The sequence below is a fragment of the Melospiza georgiana genome, chromosome 16 (genome assembly GCF_028018845.1).
Source record: "Melospiza georgiana isolate bMelGeo1 chromosome 16, bMelGeo1.pri, whole genome shotgun sequence".
Taxonomy (NCBI): domain Eukaryota; kingdom Metazoa; phylum Chordata; class Aves; order Passeriformes; family Passerellidae; genus Melospiza; species Melospiza georgiana.
Genome location: NC_080445.1, coordinates 8,143,912 through 8,165,430, shown reverse-complemented (window position 1 = coordinate 8,165,430; position 21,519 = coordinate 8,143,912). Strand labels below are relative to the sequence as shown.

The 21,519-nt window shown below is 37.5% G+C and overlaps 1 protein-coding gene across 1 annotated transcript in view; it reads right to left on the bottom strand.

Moving 5' to 3' along the window:
* The window catches only part of SMG1 (SMG1 nonsense mediated mRNA decay associated PI3K related kinase), a 60,956-nt gene that overhangs the window by 18,475 nt on the left and 20,962 nt on the right, over positions 1–21,519 (bottom strand). The window contains exons 10-41 of the mRNA XM_058035161.1: positions 20,866–21,039; positions 19,661–19,885; positions 19,448–19,549; positions 18,737–19,006; positions 18,060–18,190; positions 17,208–17,369; positions 16,654–16,772; positions 16,142–16,229; positions 15,958–16,059; positions 15,291–15,431; positions 14,799–14,998; positions 14,358–14,554; positions 13,535–13,702; positions 12,611–12,765; positions 12,014–12,159; positions 11,137–11,338; positions 10,096–10,205; positions 9,558–9,705; positions 9,032–9,191; positions 8,311–8,431; positions 7,428–7,676; positions 6,859–7,143; positions 5,721–5,865; positions 5,311–5,449; positions 4,790–5,020; positions 4,520–4,697; positions 3,740–3,901; positions 3,248–3,465; positions 2,919–3,073; positions 1,783–2,005; positions 825–1,071; positions 10–239 (exon numbers count right to left, since the gene is read on the bottom strand). Coding sequence (XP_057891144.1) covers positions 10–239; positions 825–1,071; positions 1,783–2,005; positions 2,919–3,073; positions 3,248–3,465; positions 3,740–3,901; positions 4,520–4,697; positions 4,790–5,020; positions 5,311–5,449; positions 5,721–5,865; positions 6,859–7,143; positions 7,428–7,676; positions 8,311–8,431; positions 9,032–9,191; positions 9,558–9,705; positions 10,096–10,205; positions 11,137–11,338; positions 12,014–12,159; positions 12,611–12,765; positions 13,535–13,702; positions 14,358–14,554; positions 14,799–14,998; positions 15,291–15,431; positions 15,958–16,059; positions 16,142–16,229; positions 16,654–16,772; positions 17,208–17,369; positions 18,060–18,190; positions 18,737–19,006; positions 19,448–19,549; positions 19,661–19,885; positions 20,866–21,039 — 5,583 coding nt within the window. The remainder of the gene's footprint in view (positions 1–9; positions 240–824; positions 1,072–1,782; positions 2,006–2,918; positions 3,074–3,247; positions 3,466–3,739; positions 3,902–4,519; positions 4,698–4,789; positions 5,021–5,310; positions 5,450–5,720; positions 5,866–6,858; positions 7,144–7,427; positions 7,677–8,310; positions 8,432–9,031; positions 9,192–9,557; positions 9,706–10,095; positions 10,206–11,136; positions 11,339–12,013; positions 12,160–12,610; positions 12,766–13,534; positions 13,703–14,357; positions 14,555–14,798; positions 14,999–15,290; positions 15,432–15,957; positions 16,060–16,141; positions 16,230–16,653; positions 16,773–17,207; positions 17,370–18,059; positions 18,191–18,736; positions 19,007–19,447; positions 19,550–19,660; positions 19,886–20,865; positions 21,040–21,519) is intronic.

The window sequence follows — 21,519 nt, the reverse complement described above, 5'->3', positions numbered from 1 at the left end:
AGGTGTTACCTTTTGTGCCTGCAGAGCAGCTTCCCGCTGCTGCCAGCGCTTGTACAGCCCAAACAGAGGCGTGGCTCCATCCACCCACTGGATGAGGCCTGACCTTGTCCCCAGGGGTGTCACCGAGTAGTGCCGCGCGTGGAACCGCGGCGTCTCTTGCCGGTTGATCGTGGCAAACATGGTGTTCACAATGGATAAGAACTGCATGATCCTCTCATCTAGGTGCAAGTCTTCCAAACCTGCAAGAAATTTGTTTAAAATTAAGCTTCTAGATAAAAGAATTCTCCTAAAGCCCAAAATTTCGTGGTTTTTTTTAAACCTACTACATTTCAGACTGTGAATATCTTCATAATATGTAGATTAAGGATGAGTTGTTTGGCCTAAAGCAAAGTGTTTACATGGCATTTACCTACCAGTTTATGCCAGCTTGCTGTGTGAGCAGCACACACAATCATTACAACATAACAAACAGGCCTTTCCCTTGCAGGCAAAACAAGTCTCTAAAGTTGTCTTTTAGGGGCTACATTAAGCTTCTGGAAAATTGCATCCAGCTAATCCTATCAACATCCAAGCAGAGCATTGCTTCTGATGAAAGCCTTGTAAAGAAGAGATTTGACTTACAGTTTCACATGGCAAAATTCCTTGAAAAATATCTGGAGAAGTGGGAGGTAGGGAAGAGAGAGAGCAAATGCTTCAAACTCCTCTTTCTCTTTATCATTCAGGCAAATAAAACTAGAGTTGCACCACACAATCTTCCTAGCTTTAATACAGTCTAATTTATAACAACAGACAGTAGCTGGTATGAGAAAAGTTCTATTACTTACCTTTGAACAGGTAGGGATAGTTCTTCCCATCTGAACCCAGGAAGAGCAGCTTTTTAGGTTTGGTTTTGGTGGGCAGGATGGTGATGGTGCTGCCCACACTGTGGATGGTGACTGTGTCCCTGGTGGACACCTCTCCAGGAAGTGCTATCTCAGTGTTCATCATGGCAGCCAGCCAAGGACTGATTTCTTCAAGCCTTAAGAGATAGCTGGCCCGTTTCTGTGCTCTTTGCTGCAAGCTCAGCATTACCTATTCCAAAGAAAGTTTTTTCCTTTTAGGCTGACATTCACCTTAACAGTTAGAAGTAAGAACAAAAACACCATCAAACCAGACTTAATGATGGTCATCTTCTAGAAAACAAAGGTTTTTCCTAAACTCCTTGGCACCCTTGCCATGCTGCTAATCCACAGTTTAGGATGAAGATTACAAAAACTAAACAACATCCTCTATGCAGCAAATATACCCTGTGCAGTGACAAGAGTAAAATCACAACAAATCGTGCTCCTCAAGAGGTTGGCTCCTGTATTTATAAATATCTGAGCTGTAGTTAAATGCAGCAGCATTCAGCAACCTCCTGTTTATATAGCTGAATGCTTGTCTGTTCCGCAAAGCAGAAGAGGAAGAACAAGCAAAAAAGGTCTATTTGCCTGTAAAACCTCTGTTCTGGTTTTAAAAACACCAGGCTGGCTCTGGAGAGACAAGTGAATATTTAGTTTCTCTTCAGATCCATAAACTAAGAGAAGATGACATCATTGACAAAGGACCTCTGGGAAGGGTTGATCATTTGAAGGTTGCTGCACAGCCCAAGGACTATGCTTAGATGAACAGAATTAACTATTTAAAACTTAAATTAACTAAACACAAATACCAGAGTTTCAGAAAGACAGTATTTAAAAGAAAGCCCTCTGCTCCCAAAGCTGACAGCATCCCACATTGTACTCTTCCTCTTGCATGTGATACCTCTTTAAATGGGAGCCAGCTGCTTCCAGGTTTAGCAGGATTCAAAGGATTCTTCAGCTTCTCTAGTGCATTTTCAATTGCATCTCCATAGTTATCCTGAAACCATTTCTCATGAGGAGTTTCTGCAGGAGCTGCAGTGATGCTCCTCACGTGCTCCAGGGCAAACACAATGGGCTTCATCAGAGCTGTGTGCTTCTCACGCATGATTGCTATTTTCTCCTCCCTGTTACAAAAAACCACAAAAAACTCTTCTTGATGCCATAAAACCAAGTTCTCATAAGGACAGCATTAAACAATAACAGACATTGAAGAACTCACAAAAATTATTACTTCTCTAAAATGAGGTCTTCAGTTATGATCATATTAAAATGAAGAGTATTTCATTCCATATTGAGTAAGTGTTCCTCTGAACCACACGTTTCAATAAAAACATTAAAAATGCATTGTTCATTACCAGAAACCCTGATTAGAAGCTCTGAGAAGAAATCACTTTAAGCAAATGATTTCCTTTATTAAAGGACCTTTTCACTACTACCTGTTGAGGATGCACCACACTATAAAGAAGAAGAGACATTCAGATCATTCTGTTCCCCCATTCCATGTCAGTCCTGACTACAGAATACAAGAGGCATTCTTAAGCTTAGCCAGGTGCCCAGTGAATGGATCTGCTCTTCCACTACTCTGCTCACAGGATAACCCAGGTGAGGGAAAAAGACAGACTTGTTCAACACTGAAAACTAAAATCAGATTAAGATATTCTTGTTTGCTCCAAATATCTGCATTTACAGTGATGTCTAAATAGATTAAGCATGTTGAATGGTGTATGCTCATTTCATCTGACTTGGAAATGGAGAACTATAGGATCTCATCATCCACAGTACAATATACATTGGGTTCTAACATGTTATTGCTAAAGAAATCACAACATGGATTCACAGGTAGACTGTTTCACTCATTTGACTGGAGAAGTAGCTGTAGCATAAAATGTTCCTGAAATAAGGTCCCAGACTTACAAAGCAGCAGCTGGGATAGTATGGATTCACAAACAACACCACTGCTGATTCATTTGACTGTTTACTTCCCCCAGAAATAAACATTTGTTATGATTATCCCCTGTGTTACTGAAACAGACATACTTCCGTAGAGTGTTGTTGTTTTGGACCCTCTTGACTTCATCTTCCAGCTGCTGAATCCGTCTGAGGACGTACATGTGCTGCTGCAGGAGAACTCCCAACCACAGCTCATCCCAGAGAACTGTGACCCTGCGCAGCTCAGCCACAAGCATCTGAACCTGCAGAAAGCAAGAGTCACTTTTCAAAAGAACTAAAATTCAGATTTGTTTCAGTACATGAACAAGTTGGAACAAAGACAGAGACACAGCAAACTTTCAGTAGGCCAACACCCAAGACATATAAATTACGTATTTGTGGTTCAAGCACCCAAGCAATACATTTGAATTATTTACCTGCAATACCATTGTTGGATTTGCAGCAGAGAGTTTTTCCACAATTTTGCTGTAGCAATCTTGCATCATTGCTTGGTCTTCATTTAATCCAGCTTTTGTATCATCTTTACTACTTTCCTGGGAAGCTGGAGCGCTCCCTTCATCACATTCACCACCCAACAGTTCTTCTCCTTGTATATTACCAAGCAAAGTAGGGATGGCAGAAGGCAGCTTGTTTCCTGAATTAAAATCAGATGATAAAATATTAGCTACAGTAAGATGTACCACTCCACAGTTTATTCACCATCAGGTCCCCATTAAGTACTGGTGAAGTACAAGAAAAATTTGCAAAATCTGGTAAATCAGATTAAGGATATCACTGAGTTCCCATAACAAAAATATTCTTAAGATCAAAACTGAGAAAAGAAAAACACACCTCAGCATCATCCTACCCAGTATATAAAAATATAGTAGCTAAAGTTTATTTGAATACATTTTTCCTTTTCTCCATACCTGAAGTCTGGGATTCACTGCTCAGTGAAATGGTTCCCACTATTGCAGGATAGAGGATGAGGTGAGGAGAATCCTGAGCAACTCGACAGAGCAAGTTGCAAATGCTCTGACGTACGTACACCTCTGGGTGATTGAGGCGGGAGAAAAGCTGGGGAATAATTCCTGCAGAAAGAGGAAAGGGAAATGTGCTAATTCACTTCATTTCTCTTCAAATGAGATAGAATTTTATTTTAAAAGCATGTCATTATTTTTGCATAGGGAGAATGTAAATCAAAGAAGTACAAATTTACCAATTTACAAAAAAGCCCAAAACAAAGTGCAACTTTAAATAGGTGGCCTCCTCTTCTTTGCCTCCCACAGTAACACTATAACCTTTGAGGGAAAGTCCCTGAACAACCAGAACCTGCAGTGTAATGACAAACAACTACTTCTGAAACGTGTGGCTTTAGTCACACATCTTTCTCAACTGTAACTAGAAAAAACCCACCTCGTTTGTTTTATAGAGTGGCCATGTGATGTAATACTTCACAAACCACATCCCCTTTCTCTTTTCTATGTCTTCAGGTGGGGGAAGGAGGGGATCAAAATCTGTGCTACTTATCTACTTCACAATCAGGGCGTGTGGCAGACTTTAACATCTTCAGTGACATCATTTAGTGAAAGACAGGGTCTCCTGTCTCACACTTAAATAGAAATTTTATCAATGTGCAATAAAGAGCTTTCTGCATTTAGAGAAAATGTCTCAAAATCAATTTTAACAGCTAGATAACATATGTTTACCTCTCCAAGGAGCAGTAGGTGTAGTTTCTAGCCCATGCTCTAGATACTGTCTAAGCTCTCCAGCATGCTTCACAAGCAAGCGTAACAGTCTCAGGGTTGCCATCACAATTACATCATCCGTGCTTTGTTCAGAGGTGTTTCTTAAGTGCAGTCTGGGATCTTCTTCATCAAGTGGAACCTTGAAAAACAGAAATACTCCTCTAAATTAAGTATATAGATCATATCCTCACTTTAAAAACTTTGTAACTTGGCTTCCACATCAACACTAACCTGCCCAGCATTGAGTTTGAGGAATGTAAAGTATGCACTGCAGGACAGTTTATAGAGACTGAAGATTCTGTCTACAACTTTCCTCCAGACTTTAATTAATCCTTCTGTTGCATTTTCATCAAGATCTGAAAGCCAGGGACAACTTGTTAATAACTGGCGCCATATCACATCCACCATATCATCTTCTTCATTGTCCTCATTTTCAGTGATTTGTAGAGTCATATCTTCATCCTAAATGCAAATAAAGGGAAAGCAGGTTTGATTAAGTCCTCCAATAATTTCTACAAGCAGTCTTAGCTCCTAAGTCAGTTTTTGCCTAGCAGCTCATGCAACTGCATTACTTGATCACATTACCATAGTTCATCCAACAGGTGGTTACCACATAGCTAACAGATGGTTTCTTGTGCTGTCTGAATTTTAACTTTAAGACATTTACAAGAGTTAACATGAACTGCAAGAAGAGGAAAATAAAACTCATGCTGAAGCTGAACATTTTTTCACACAAACAAATCTTCACTTACTTGGATGCCAGCAGGCCGACACACTGCCTGCCCAAGAATGCCATAGATTTTCTCTTTGTCCTCCTCTGCAATGTTGTCTGGGAGCAAGTTCTGAACCTCGGACTTCTCCCGGGGCAGCAGCCGAACACCTTCTCCCTGACTGTAACAGTCAATGAATTATTGATCCCCATTACATGAGTATTTGTGGAGCTACTGCAAGTCTATCTATAAAACTTTTTCAAGGAAGAAATCATCTTTATCTCAGAATTAAGTTTGCTTTGTTTTACAGAGGCAACCAACCAGGAGAAAATTCATTTCTCTGCTCACAGCAAACTTCAGACCACATACAACAGCAATCATAAATACATAGGTAAGTTTACCTTAAGAAAAGCAATTGTACTGCACAAATTCAAGCACTAGGCTGTATTTACCTGGCATTATCAACTACTTTGCGGCCCCATCTGTAAGCCCAGCTAGCCAGGGCTGCCCAAGACTTGGCTACTTCAGGTGCCTGCACTGAAGACAAGTGATACAGCTGGCCCAAGATAAAGTCTGGCTCTCCAACTCCAATGTTTACTGTGATGGAAGAAATAGAGTAATATGTGTTACAGTGTAAAACCTACTTAGGCCTTCCTTAGCACAGAAAATAACACTAATAAATTATGGGCATACAGTATTTTTTTAGTGAAATTAATACCCAACAGTGCAAAATTTTCCAAAATGCAATTATTTTTCAGTTCTGACACAGCTTCAAAATAAAGTTTAGTTTCCATTTGCCAACAACCACTGCAGACACTCTAAAATTCCTTCCTCTCTCACAGACAGGTGGAATTGAGGGAAGGAACTCATGACCTCCAGAGGAGCAGTGCTTCAGAGAGAAGACTTTATGAAGTACCCAGGGCACTGAGGTTTTATTTATTTGTGTATGTATTTATGTTCTTTACCATCAAGTCAGAAAGCACCTACTGTTTAACATCCACAAACAGCTCTACAATAATTCTGACTTTGCATGAGAGGAATGAAGTTATTTATGAAATCCAAGTTTAAAGAAACACAGAATTTATCTTAACATTTAAAGAAAATGCTGGAAATTAGGAATGAGAACACATTCTGCAGTAACAGAAGTGTTCAGATTAATTACAGATTAAAGATAATGAAAAATCCTGAAGTACTTTTCACACTTATGGGGGCCTTCATAACAAATCCTCTCCATGCTTAAACCTGAAAGATCTAACTCAGACTTTAGCAGATACACAAGCTGAAAGCAAACACATACAGGACAGTAACTGATATCCTCAATGCAAAATAAACATATCCCAGTTTCTTTCTCAGCCCACCATTACTTGAATGGGAAAAATGTGACAGAAATAGGAAATATCAGTGTTAAGAAGTTTAGGTTTTTAAACTGTGTATAGCTACCTTTTGCACAAAATACACACCCTTAACACATGTATTAGGAAAACAAATACATGAGTGATGGAGCACTTAGTCTTCATCAATATAACTTATGTTATATCCCTCACTATATTTATCAGTAACTATTTTTAAGAACAATGAGAACAAACATACCTGTAGATTCACTTTCAATCCTAGGATATTCATCTTCCAGTGTATTAACAGCTGGCAGCTCAATCAGACTGTATATGTTTTTAGACAAGGTGGTCAGGCCACTGTGGTTCTGCTGCTGTTGAGCTCTATATACTTGTTTCAACTGTCCTGAGATCTCTTTCCATTCTGCTTGAATCCATTTAGCCAGTGTGAGAATAGATTTAGCAACTGCATATTCAGCTTTGGCAGATTTGCAGAAAGATATGGCACAAGAACTCAGCATTTCCATGGCATGTGTTGACTGACCTGCATATCATGGAAAGCAGATCTTCAGTACACTGCTATTATTTAAAACTGTTCTGAAAGTCAGCACATTCATATAAAACTTGTAGCAATACATTTTTACACAGAAAATTCTCTTTTGAAGAATGATAAGCATGAAAAAACTTAGGAAAACACGTTCAGACAGACAACAGCTAATGGGATGAAATCAGTTCCTAGTGATACTGCCCTATTGTGACTTCAAGGTGAGAGGAATCAGCCTGGTTATAAGGAAAAAAAACCACAATTCCCTACAACATAACACTCACCTGCTGTGTATAACAACTTTGTTTTCTCAATATCAAGTTCAGGACCCCATTTCTCATCTATCTGACCTGGTGCAGACAGTTTTTTAAAGTGCTGGACGAGGTCCTGTGCAGTGGTGGTTTTCCCCAGCTGCACCTCGCTGCACTGCGCCAGCAGCCGCGTGGCCAGGGCGATGTTCCCTCGCTTCCGTGCAAACTTCGCTGCTGTTAAGCCCAGTTCCATGAGATGGCTTTTAATTGGGACTGTTGGTTCTAAAGAAGGGAGCAAGACATGGTAAACAGAAGTATTAAACCACTGTCTGGCACACAGAAATTTCTGTCCAATGTATCGTGTACATGGGCATCAGTAAAAATTGCTTCAGAGATTTAGATGACTTATGTCTAGAATATTTATATAACCCATCTGAAACCAAAATTCTATCCATAGATTATCTGCTCGGCAAAAGATTTTTTTTCTACTTATAACCATTCTTCTTAGCTAATAAGCCTACTTTTCCTCTGACAGAACTTTTTTTCTCCCATTACTTCTTTTCATACTGCACATTTAAAGGGCATTCATGACTGTTTGTGAAGACCCATTATTCATTATGTTGAAATGTTCAAAAGTGAAAGCAGTTAAAGTATGAAGTGATGAGCAATTAAGGGGTTATTAGGAGAGGAGTATAAACACTTCAGAATGTTGTTTTTCTTGTTGACACTGTCTACATCACAGGACTAATCAAGACATGTATGACTAGTAAAACAAGACACCTGAAGGAAAAAAACTTGGCTTTTAAAAAGTACTTCATCTAAAATACTAGAAAAAGACAGCTGCTGCTTTCAGCAGACAACTTAAGTTCAAATTCTGCATTTGCTTTTCACAGCACCATACTGAGAGCTCACACACCTTTAAGCTTTTCCATCAGTTGATTCTGGTACACCGTGTACCTCAGGGCATGCATCCATGGCCTTACATCGTGCTGCTTGCATGACCTCAACGCTTCATTGAAGAGAGGTATCAGACAGTCCTGCAAGAGGCACAATTGTCTTGAGAGACAACTTTACTACCATGCATGTCCATTAATTAAAACCAAAGACCGTTTTTAGAGCAAATACACATTCTTATTTATATTAGTAACCACACTTTATCACTAGGAGATATGTTTTATGTTTGGTTTGAGAGGACAACACTAAGAACTGTTGTCTTCTGAACAATGGGATTAGAAATTACATCCAGAACATTCATACTGGTTGAAGTCTGACATTCAGTTCTTAATTGCTGAAGTGATTTTTTATTAGAATACTAAGTTGTTTTGAAAGTAAATTAAGTGCATGTTATAATGTATTCAGAGAAGAAATAGCAACACTTTAAAAGGCAACTATCAATAACACTTCAAAAATACTGTAAGTATAATTCAAAGAGAGGTATATTTATAACTACAAGAGAAGTCCAATTAAGATGTAAACTTATAAAAACTGGGGTCAAGGCACATTAGAAAACTAAATGTGGTCTTTTTACAATACAATTAACAATCAAAACAATTAATCTATGTTTTATATTCAATACTCCACAATATGACATGGCAAAAGACATTTTCCCAATTTAGGTTTTAAACACAAAGAATTACCTCTGATGTCAGCCTGTTGCATACAGTGTTTTCCAGAGCAGAAGAACAGTACAACTGAAGAGTGCTCAACACTGGTAAAGACTGAGACACGGTGAGCGTGGAAAGCCTCAAAGGCCCAATGGCAATGCGGGAGGTTTGCTTCAGGTACTTGATAAGATTTCTGAAATTAAAGGGTCAGGACAGTCATTTTTCTTAGCTAGACTGTAAGAGTGAATAGTGATATCAAAATTACTGAAGAAAAAACAAAATCAGTATCTTTAAAAGGATGGTGAGAAAGTGTTGCAATATCATACAAGTTATGTTACAATACTTTATTATTACACTGACACAGAAGTACTTTATCAACTCAAGTACTTTATAAACTACATGAATTCCATGTTAAGCAATCTTATTTTTCCTCAGTAAGCTTATAACTCACAACAGCTAGAACTGCCATGGATGCTGAAGCTTTACACAAAGTTATGTTTAACAAACTAGAACAGGTTTTCACAGTTTTCACATTAATTCATAGCACATTTCAACTTACTCAGATATTGACTGCCACTTTTGCTCCTGTTCTATGTGGTTTACAGCTGTTGCCAGACATACTGAACTTCTCAAAAGCTGTACTTCAACTGCTTTTTGAAGTTCTCTTGGATCAGGACTTAGCATATTAGGAAGGAGCTTCTTCATGTCTACATGGAGATTAAACAATTGAAACCAACTAGAACTGCCAAATTTTATCATGTTTCACCATCTGATAATGCATTTTTCACAGTAAGGAAGTTAGGAAAAAAACCCTCTTTTAAAAATATATATTTTTATATGTGTATGTATTCATAATATTCTATTATGAATATTCATCATAGTTTACTTATAAACAGTCACATAAACTCCAGAAAACACATTTGCATCAACATTTAGGATGACCATTGCCAAACATTTTGAAGCTTGATTATTAAGGGTTATGGTCAGTCCACTGAACACAGCAAACTGCATTCAATGTTTCAGTCTGTCATTTATAGAGATGCACAAAGAATTATTTATTTTGCATTTGAAGTAAATGTTAATTTATGCATTTATACCTATTTTTTCTTTGGATCCCCCTGCAAGCAGGTTGATATTTTCTCCTGGTAATAATTCTAGTTGTTCAATGCATTCAGTAAGTTGTCCAGATTCAAAGCTGCTCAAAGATCTGCAATTTAACATTTATAGTTTTATTTTCATATTTTTTACTTCACTCTAGTTGCCAAGTTTATTACACAGCAAAAAGAAAAGACTCAAGACTAACTCCAAATCCTACAGAGCACTTATGACTAATTCTAAGCAAAAAATCTCAATTATCACATACATCAATAAAAGGCACTAGTTCTGCAACAAATGAAAGAATCCAGTACCAAAGGGAAAGAAAAGCTCCTTTCTCTGACAGAAGCAGTCACCTTTTCAGATCTGCAGATTTTATTTCACTGCTTCCTTCTGTGCTTTTTATTTTCAAGTCAAGAAATTTCAGCCAAAAGGATTTTACTATGTTTACCACAATCATGCAGGAATGGAAAGCAATCAAGTTGTCAAATAAAAAGAAACTATACTTAAACTTTGAAGGTCTAATCAATGTCACAAGTATTTTTTCATTAACTAGAAAAATATCAAAGATCAGGAAATAAATGCACAAGCTACAATTCTAAATTTCATTAAAAAAAAAAACCAAACTAAAAAACTCATAGGAAACAAGTGGTCTTGGCCACTACTTTTTCCATTAATTAGTACATTAGGATATTTTTAAGAACCACTGAGATACATTTTATTTAAGTTGTGCAAAAGGATTCATTTTTTGCTGAGTAAAGCAGAATAAATTTGGCATCTTTTTTTCTTCAATGAAAAGATTTATCTCTTGAATACTAAGCAGCCTCAACAGCCAGAAAGCTACAGTAGCTATTTAGAATGTTATCTCTTCATCTGTAAATGCCATGGCCAAGTTTTCACCCTCCCAAGAACACCCCTCTCTTCTTTCTATGCCTCTACTTAGAAACTGACATCCAATTTTTAAAATCCATTAAAACTTTAATATTTCAGCTGCAAAACAATGAACTCTTAGGTACTGTGGAAAAAATGAATTATACCCTTACTTTATGTAGTTAAAATCTGCTTTCAGGTTGATTGAGGTATTACTATTGCTTTTCTTCAGTTCATGGACCATGTTTTGCCACTCCTGAACAGCAGACCAGTCAGCAATGGAAATGTAACATTCACATGCCTTGTTACCCAGGTAGTTTATCACTTCAGGTGAAGACTCACTTGGCTTAGTCAGAACAGTTTTTCTAGTTTCTCCTAGGGAATGAAAAAATTTTATATAAACACACACTTATATATATATTTTCAAACAGCAGTTCTATTACTCAAACATTATTTCTGTATCTTTTGTCAAGAAAAACTATTAATTTTTAAAAAAATCAAAGGTACACAAAGATACACAACTTTTACAGGATTCTTCCACTGACACTTTTTCTAAGGGAAAAGAGAACCTTTTCAGATGAGGTTTTGAAAAAATTTAGTTTATATCTGTAAAGGAACATCAAAACAGAAAAACAGAACTACTAAATTAGGAACAAAGGATGTTCATTTTCAAAGATGAAACAGAATACTGCAACCAAGTCTTAGAAGTTAAAAATCTCTGAGTAACTAGTGCATTTATGATACAATTATGTCATAAACACTAAGGTTTACGTTATGATGATCTAAAATAAACTAGATTTAAATTAGTAAGTTACAAAATATTTTACCTATTACCTTTAGTTTCATTCAGCTAGACCTCAGTACTGCAAACCCTCCTATCTACACATAATATTGGTTTCAAGGGCATTAATTGGTTCAGTTTAACTGCAGACAGAAACAGGTTTTCAGATTTCAGAGTCAGACATCACCATGGCTGTATCACTGAATGTTCTTATTTTATGTACACATTTACACAGTTGTATTTCTCTTAAAAAGAAAACAAACACTGACCATTCAGGGAATGCTTTGGGCTGGCATTGTTCACACTGTTGGAATTGGCCAACTTCAGAACAGTCTTGTCAAAGCCTGTTATACAGCAATCCACTCCAGTCATGGAGCAGAGGTGCTCCTGGTATTCTGCAGTTGCTTTTTCAAACCTAAAACAATTCAATATTTCAGTCAGCATCTTAAAGAACGAGGCTGGGTTTTTGGTTTTTTTGTAAATGAACTAGATTTTGAGCATTATTTTACTCCAATACTCATATCACCTTCAGCAAAAGAAAGGGATTAGGATAGGATATGAGGTTGCTGGCTGAATTTTCAGGTTATAGCATTTGATAAAAGCTTGTCCATGAAACTTTTAATGTAAACTTCAAATCAAGTAGAAAAAGAAAGAAATAAATGAGTTTTATATTTGCCTGTCACAATTTTAATCTGAATACTGATTAAATACATATAACATCTCTGAAAAGATTCACTGAGTATAATTGACATGGAAGTTCATCAGCAGCCTTGACTCATGCCACAGTTTAAAAGACTCAAGCAGAACTTTTCCTAGAAGGAAAAAACATCCAAGTTTGTAGCATCCAATAATTTGTGAAAGCTTACCGTCCTTCTGCTTGCTGAGCTACGGAATTGATCCAGGAGAGGCTCTTCCCAACTACAGCAGAAGACCAGACAGCAATCCCCTGAATAGCTTCAGGACAGTGAAGCTCACATAATGCTTCTACCAGCATCATAATTGTCACTTCCAATTCATTTCCCTAAATGCAAACCAAAAGCATTATTTAACAAACTCATCTAATGCAAGAGCCCCCTGTCTGTGGGTGAATGCTCAGAAATGGTGAAGCAGTATTTCACTATGCACATCTACAAGTGCTCCTGATCCCATCCACTGCACTGCTTTTGGAAGAGCAGGGGAGCCAAGGGAAGAGTCTGTGCTGTGAACCCACAGCCTGAACACCAATGGTGAGCAATCACTGTGTGGTGGCTTTGTACCTGTATGAGAATTTGTAAGGGAGCACAAAGTAACAAAGAACTAGCAAACCTCCTCTGGTAAAACATTTAAGCAAATCAAATCAATTACTGAAGAAAGTATTCAACCCTTTCAAGAAGGCTTTAACTACTTTATCCTTCCATCCCACCCTTGAACTTGGCTGCTGCTAGTTAGAGGAAGGGTACTCCCATGACACAAAAACATCACACTACCACAAGTTTGGTATGGCCTCACACAAATGCAGCACCAGTTTCACAAGGTTTCCACTAAATTAGAAATTGCTCAATTAAAACTGTGAATTAACTCTAGCATTCGTTCCTGTGTAGTATATGACCACATGTGTTCAGTACATCTTAACCTCCAATCCACAGTATCACAACCACAATAAAAACATACAAATTAAAAATGTGGCTTTAAATAACTCATTCTTTTACATACCACTTGGTTTAGTAACTACTGGTTGCCTTAGCTTACTTCTTTTAGAATATCATAGTGAATATTTCTGCAGTAGTCCACAGAGGTTGAAAAGAGAGTACCTGAGAGATACTATTATTAGTTTTCATTTCTGTGAGTAAATCAAATCCATGCCTGACTGTGACAGCAGGCTGGCCAGCCAGCAGTCCCACTCTCATGATGGACAGTCTAATCCGTGTCAGCCAGTCCTGGCACGTCTGGCGGTTGGTGTAAAAGAACGTCCTGATAACCTTCAGAGACAGGAAAGAAGTTTCACAACAACATCCCTCTGCACAAACCTAAACAGTTAAGTACTTAAGATTGATATCAAAGGCAGGAAGGTTTGTTTTCTCCAGTCTTCAATTAATCATTAATTTTATTAATGTAAGTTGTGTGAAATCACATGTAGAATGCAACTGGCCAGGAACACTGGCAGGCCAGAAGTCTTAATATGCACTGACTATAAATCATGTATTACTGTCACATCAAAGTCTGGTAATTAAACAGCTTGTTTCTACAGTGAAGAATGCTTTGCACTTAGAAATACACAACGGGGTATGTTGCTTATAAATAATTACTACAGTCCCCAAAAAGCAATTAAAGCTTTAAATAACTGTGTTACTGTATAATAGGGCTGCTGACAATCTACAAATAAGTGACTGGTACAAATCAGAGGTACTACAGTCTTGCTGGATTTGTACCACTATGCAAGCTGGTACTCCAGAAACAAAGCCTGGTTTAACATGCTCTGTAGGAATATGCCAAAGTTAAAGCCAAAGTGTTTTAGGAGACTCAAACGTTAAGAAGTTTTTCTGGAATTCCATGGCTAAGAACTGAACAATCCTGAAGACACTGTTCATTCACCAGACTGTTCCAACCAACATCAGCACTGCAAGATAAACAAACCTTGGGTGGAGAGGTAAGGGCATTGGCACATCCTTCATATGCATTGTACATCAGTTTTTCCAAGTTCTCCAAATACTGCAGAAGGAGAACAAGCCTGAGCTGGTTGCTACTGTGTCCTTCATCATTGTCTGCAGTAGTCCACTGGCTGACATCTTGATCAGGGTTTAATGTGTGGGCTGCAAGGCTCCTAATAATACCTGCACATTTTACCAAAACATGGGGAAAAAAGAGTTACCAAAGGGTATTGTATTTAAATGTGCAAAGGGATAGCAATGCTAGCTCTCAAAATCTACCACAAGTTAACAGTAATTATGCAGAATCTTTAAAATCTCTATGCACTGAAAAATAAATCCATTGTGCCTCTTGCCTTAGACATGAACACCTTTGCCTCACAACCTTACCAAAAAATCTCATCAAAATAAAGTATATTTTTTACTTTACCTTCAATTGTTTGAAATGTATCTTGGGCTCTCCCCAGAGGAGTTCTTAGCTTTGAGAGCACAGTGAACTGAGCTGCTTCCCAGACAGCCCATTGCCACAGCACAGCATCAGTCTTCAGCAGGTTCCGAGGGATGGTGGGCTGATCTCTCTTATCCAGCCTTTGACAGCTATAGAATAACCTTTCTAACCAGTTATCCTTCCTGAAAGGAAACATCAGTGCATTGACAAGTTCATACTGTACACACTTCATCTCCCTATTGTTCACAAACAGATCTCTCACAAAATTAACTTCCAAGCAGCAATGTACATAGGAAAATATGCCCAAAGGTGTGTATGTAAGACATTCATAAATACTTAGAAGTATTTAAAAAAGTTTGAAAGTAAAGCAACATAGTTTATAATGATAATTACAAATTTTTAACTAAATGTAACTTGGACTTGTTTACTACAAATTCAACACCGATAGATTTCAGTTCTACAAGGAGTTCTTACCCAGTTCGGTGGAGGTTTCCATACAAAATAAAACTGATGACATCAGAGAAATCCTGTGGGTGGAATGTGTTACTTGGAGCTTTGCTCATATGACTTCTTATAGCCAAAGAAATTTCTTGTATTTCAGTGTGGGTACGGTTACTGCAAGAAGAGAGGGAAAACAACCCATGCTGTAATGTACTTGAATAAACCAAAACAAGGTTTGTAAGAGAGTTACACACACATTATATCTATAGGTAATGACTAGAAGTAATTACATGCCTTGGTATTAATACCAAGTTCTTTCAGAGTTCAGGTCTTCAAGGCAAATTACAGGACATAATATTGCTGAAGCTCTGGACAAAAGGGACCTTACAGATATTCAGTGTTTGCTTCAAGAAGTGATGCAGAACTAATCAAATTTATTAATTACTTTGTGTACTACATACTGTTCTTAGACCAGTAAAAGCACAGGACAGATGGCAAGACACTTAGAATCACAGAGGGTTGGATGAGACCTTTAAGATCATCAAGCCCAACCATCAACCCAGAACTACCACTGTAAGTTCATGCTTTTTGATTTTGAACTAAGACAACATGATGACAGTCCACTGGCATTATTTCTAATTTCAAGTGTCCCTGAAAAACTAAACCATTATTTACACTGAAGTTGGTCTGAGCAACTCACCTCAACACAACATCCAAACGAATTGACTTCAGCAGCTTTCCAAAAGCTTGTCTCACACGAGCACCACTGTGGACAAGCTGAACACGACACACATCAACACACCTGCAGCATCAAGAAGGGAAGAAGGGTGAATATCACCATCATCAGCAGAATTCTAATAACTTACAGAACTCTGTGCAAGTACCTCTGTAAAAGGTCATCTGGAAGGGAGGAAGACAGGGCATGGAGGCTACTACATGCTTGAAGACAAATGTTCACATCTTCCAGAAGTGCTGAATTAAGGAGTTGAAAGGAGAAAAACCAAGTTATTCTTGCTGGAATTAGGTAACTTCTGCACTACTCTGCATTTGTTCCCATATTATTTACAGATCTTGGAACTGAATACATCACAGAACTGGGCCGGTGCTTTTGATAAATGGTTTGTGACTGGGAAATTGATCTACCAAAAATGTCAGTGATGCATCAAATCTCTTAAGATTACAATTTATTTTAAGAAAATTAATTGTTTCAGTAACAGGCAGGGATCCACTTTAAAAAAAAACATAAGAAAAGTCTAAGTTCTTGCACAATACAACCTTGAAGCATCCCTAAAGTAAATGAAACAAGTACAGTTGCTACTATCAGTGGGAAAAGGCAATTTATGCACTTAATTTTGAAATGTAAAAGACAGTTAAGTAAAAATATGCAATATCTTACTGTTTGCTAAAAGTCCTTTGCAAAAGTTGTGAAAAGATGGGAGAGAAAATAACGGTGCATATGTTTCTGACTTCTTCATCAGAAGAGCCACTTCCAAAGCCCATGTTGTAAGCAGTTTCCTTCAAAAACCAAGAGTTTAGTCACTCTACAGAGTTACAGAAAGGTTCTTTCAAACCACTTCACGTTGTACATCAGTATCACACCATAGCTCACACTTTCTAAACAAGTTATTTCTTAACTTTAAAGATGTCCCCAGCTTTCACAGCATTTTGTTAAGGATGCTTTCAGTGAGCAAACGCTTTCTTCCAGTGAATTTTGATAGTTCTGCTTCTACTGGATAGATCATAGAAAGGCTTCAACTTCTCTAGTTTTCATATATAAAAACAAGCAGCTACTTTTTTCCACAATTTCACTAATAGTGTATAATAAACTCAAACATTTGACAGGTTAAATTTACCCCAAGTTTTACAAATTCAAATTACCCTGGTTTCTGAATTAATGTATTCTACTGGGCAAAAAAAAAAATTCCCAATTTCTAAGAATATTTTCCTTACCTGGTATCTTGAGTAAGGTTATCCTTCTTAAGCAGTAGCCCCAAAAGGTTCAGTATGATTGAGAAATGTTTTTTTGTTGCTGTAGTTACAGTACTTATAACTGCTCCATCAAACAGAGAGGGAGAGGAAGAACTGAGGCTACTGGATATGAAATGGTCGTGCCTGGAAAGGCAAGGAAAAACAAACTGTAAAACCACCCCAAGATTTGAGATACTTCCCTGAAGTTTACAGGAGGAGAAAAACATCAACACTCAGCAAGAAAGTTAAATGAACACATGCACACACACACACCATACTCGGTCAAAACCTAAATATTTTGATCCCTAGCCTAAAAGAAAAAGCTACAATTTGCTATCAGTCCATGCAGGTCAGTAACATGTTCTCAACTGCATCTGGTATCCAAAGCTTAGTGAAAAATCACCACAGCTAAGAACGTAGAGTAAGAGTTAAAACTGTATATTCCCTTACTTTAACAACAGTTTGTATTAATAAGGTCTAAAATGTATTTACATCTGTTGTTTACATCTCATTACCCCTCCCAGATCTCTCATTAAGGCAAAATAGTAAATAATCTTTCACAATTTACTTTCAGTGGAGTTCTCCCTCAGTTATCTCTATTCAAACAAGATTTCTAATCTGCCTTTGAATAAAAGGCCAACTTTAAGCCAGGATATGCTTTCCTGGCTGAGATACAGCTTCTCTGCAATTAATGAAAGTAAAAATTAATTAAGGAAGTTTGGGCAAAAGCTTGATTGTAACAGCCTATTCCATTTCATCCCTCCAACAATATATTCTATCCACATCAGTCCATCCTAGTGCTCTTAAAATATGCTGAATTATCCAACCCCATACCTGGAGCAGTGTGAGTACAGTGTGTAGAGCACTGCATACTGGACAGCAGGGAAGTGAACTGCTATGTCACCATGAACAATCATCAGGTTTTTACTCAGCAGTGCAAACACAGTTGGTGAAAGGGCCCACATCTATAAAACAATCACAGAAACATAAAAACTAGGATCTACTTTTAACTGTAATTTTCATAGCATCATATAATGTCTTTCCCTTTTTCCCCACAGGAAATAATTTAACTCTATTATTTTCTGACTGTAACTATTTTCTTTCCCATTGTTAGAAGTCTGTTAAAAGTAGTTAATGTTTTTATATGGAAAGATCTGGAAAGCTTTTTCATATGTCTAATATACTACCAAAGGACACTTTACAGCTGCTTTTATCTGTCTTGAGTTTCAAAAGCAATTACTATGATGATCTTGGCATTAAACCCTTAATAACCCTGATAAGATGCTCTTCCCTAGAAACTGCTTTTCATTATGCAACAACTGGAGATACAATCCACCCACTGTTTCCCCTGAGTTGTAACACTGGGAGTTTTTCTAAAACTTAGGAAGTTGAGAGACAAATATGATCATTTTAGTTATACATATGTGCCCTACTGGTGTAATACATTAATTTTAAGTAAAGAAGTATTTTTTACACTTATTATATGAACTGTCTGTTGAGTTTTTACTCACCCCAATTAATGAGTTTTTAGCATTTCCAATAGTACTTAGAGCACTGAGGTCAAATATAACAACAAACTTGGCATTATCCACATTGGATATAAGCTTCTTGAAAGAGTCATGCTGGATTTCAGAACAGGCCTCAGGAAGATGTAAACTATGGAGTAGACTATTTAAAGCACAGGTCATTTCTCCTAGAATCAACCTGTAAGCAGTCTCCAGAACAGGAATGTTCTTCAGGCTCAATACAGCTTGGTATACAGCAAGGGCTGCTGCAACGACCTTGAGAACATAATTACAGCAATAACTGATTAAAACAAACAATCATAAAACACACTAATCAGCAACAAAGACTTTAAGATCACTCTTCTTTATCTATGAATAGCTTAGTCTGATACAGATACCTATCTTCAGTTTTCTGTACCTCTTACTTACAGACTCTATTAATTATTTTCTAGATCATCCACCCAACACACTGAGTATCAAAGCCAGATGAACTAAGGCTTCTCTACCTGGCATGATAACAAAAACTTGCCAATTTCTTATCAAATCTAAGTGCTAAAACAAAGAAGTAACTATATCCGCCTTTCCAGAAGTTTCAGATATTCAGTTAAGACTAAAAAATGTATTGAAGATGAGCTTTACAGCTTAAGTTTTACAGCTTAATTCTAGGAAGTGCATGAAGGCTGTTGGAACACACCTGTAGAATTTACTTCCTCTTACCTCTTTCTCCTTATGATAACGAAGAACAAGTAGTTTAGACTCTGGTATAAATAATTTCTCTACAAATGATGATGGTAGTTTTGTATTTATTTGTTCAACAATCTGGGGATAAACACAAAAATAAGTAACTTTACCTGAATTTTTACTAATTATTAAAGATTGATCAAAATATTGTTTTTCTAGTCCCTTACAAGAATAAAAACATGTACAAACCAGTGTCAACAGATTCAGGACTGAAATGACGTAGTCAGTGCCACAAGTCTGACAATTTTCCATCTGATCTAATCCATAGGTGATGACCATGTCACAGTGTATGGTCATACTGGGATCCAGGCTGCCAAGTAAAACCCCAACACACTCATTGGCAGCTGTAAGCACAGCTTCAGAAAAGAACACTTGGTTTGCTGCAGTCACACATCTCATTACTCTGTACAGAACCTGCAAAATCAAAAACACAACTGAGTTAAACTCCATTAAAGAGAGATGCTAATTAATTGTATTCACACCCATTTGATATCCTGTCCCATCACCTGCTCTGCAGCTTGTTCGATTCTATTCTGAAAAATGTCATCTTGACATTACACTTTAGAAGTGTAAGAAAAAACAAACTTTCAACTGCTTGGTTTCCAATTCAGTTAGAGATCTACAAAACCTAAATTCATGATTCACAGTTCTGTTCAGCTCCAACTAACATCAACAGAACTCCCCTTGAAAAAGACAGATGAGTTTTCTTGAACTTTTGTCACAAGAATCCCCTGCAGATTAATGCAGAAGTTACATAACTGTCTTGTCTTCAAATGGGAAATCCATACACTTATTTACCCAAGAAGTTGTGTCTCTCACAAAATTCTCAAGGACATAAATTCCAGCTGGGCAGGTCATCCAGCAGCCACAAGAGTTCGAGTGCAGGTATTTTTATCTTATCTCCTCACCCATTACAGAACTATATCAGCTACTTTGCATATTATATAATATTTATTCTGAGTTTCCACCATCCTATACTATAAAGCTAGAAAAGTTTGCTATCAGATTCAATAGATAAAATTTCAACACAAATAAAAACCATCACATTTTATAAAATCAAACTCATAAGTAGAATTCAAGTTTCCATAGTGGCATAGTTATCTGAATAAACAATAACATGGTCTCAAAGATAACACGCAAACCCAGCCACATGAAGTTAAAATGTCTAAAAAAGTTAATTTCTGATACAATTTTCATGTGCCACTATTACAATCTATACTTTTATTAAAGCATTGTAGCATATTTCTTGGAAAAAATAGATTTACTCAAAGTTGAGAATATACACATTCATATAACGTTCAAAAAGCCTAAATCAGCTCAGTCAATGGCATGCATTGCTGGATGGTGACAAAACATTTGAGTAACCAAGAAAGGCACAGCAATGGAGCTCTTACATCAGTTACATAAGCTTCTGTGATGGGTGGTCCCCTGATGGGGCTGAAGCGCTCCCCGATGCTCCTCACCACGGTGCTGAACACCCTCAGCAGGGCGGCCAGCTTGGGCAGCGACACCGACGGGGGAGGAACGTCCTCATCCACCGACTCCCCTGACGCCACGTGGCTCAGGTCCTGCAGCACACAAGGTTTGTGTATCAGCACACACCATTAACTCATACATGGGTAAAACATCCAAATGTGAGACTGAAAGTACTTCATCTCTTTTCCAGACATTAAACTGTACAATCCAATTACAGGTGTATTTATCCAGTATCTCTTAACTACACACACATGAAGGTGGAATATAAGCGCACAATAACAAGAAGTCACAGAGTAGCAATGAGTTTAGCCACTGAAACAAAGTACTCAGACTATATCTTGTAAATTAAACCTTAGGCTTATGAAGTTCCTGGTCTCTGGAACATAATCATCTGTATTGCTGCACTGTTACAACAGTTTTCTGAACACTTTTACCAGTCTTCCAAAAAATTCCCATCCCCAAACTGGAGTGGAGATGTTTGGCCATTCCCATCACATATGTGAACTATGTTAATCTGGAGACCAATAGTTCACTAACAGCCTACCCCATGCCAGCTGGCACCAGCGCCTGGG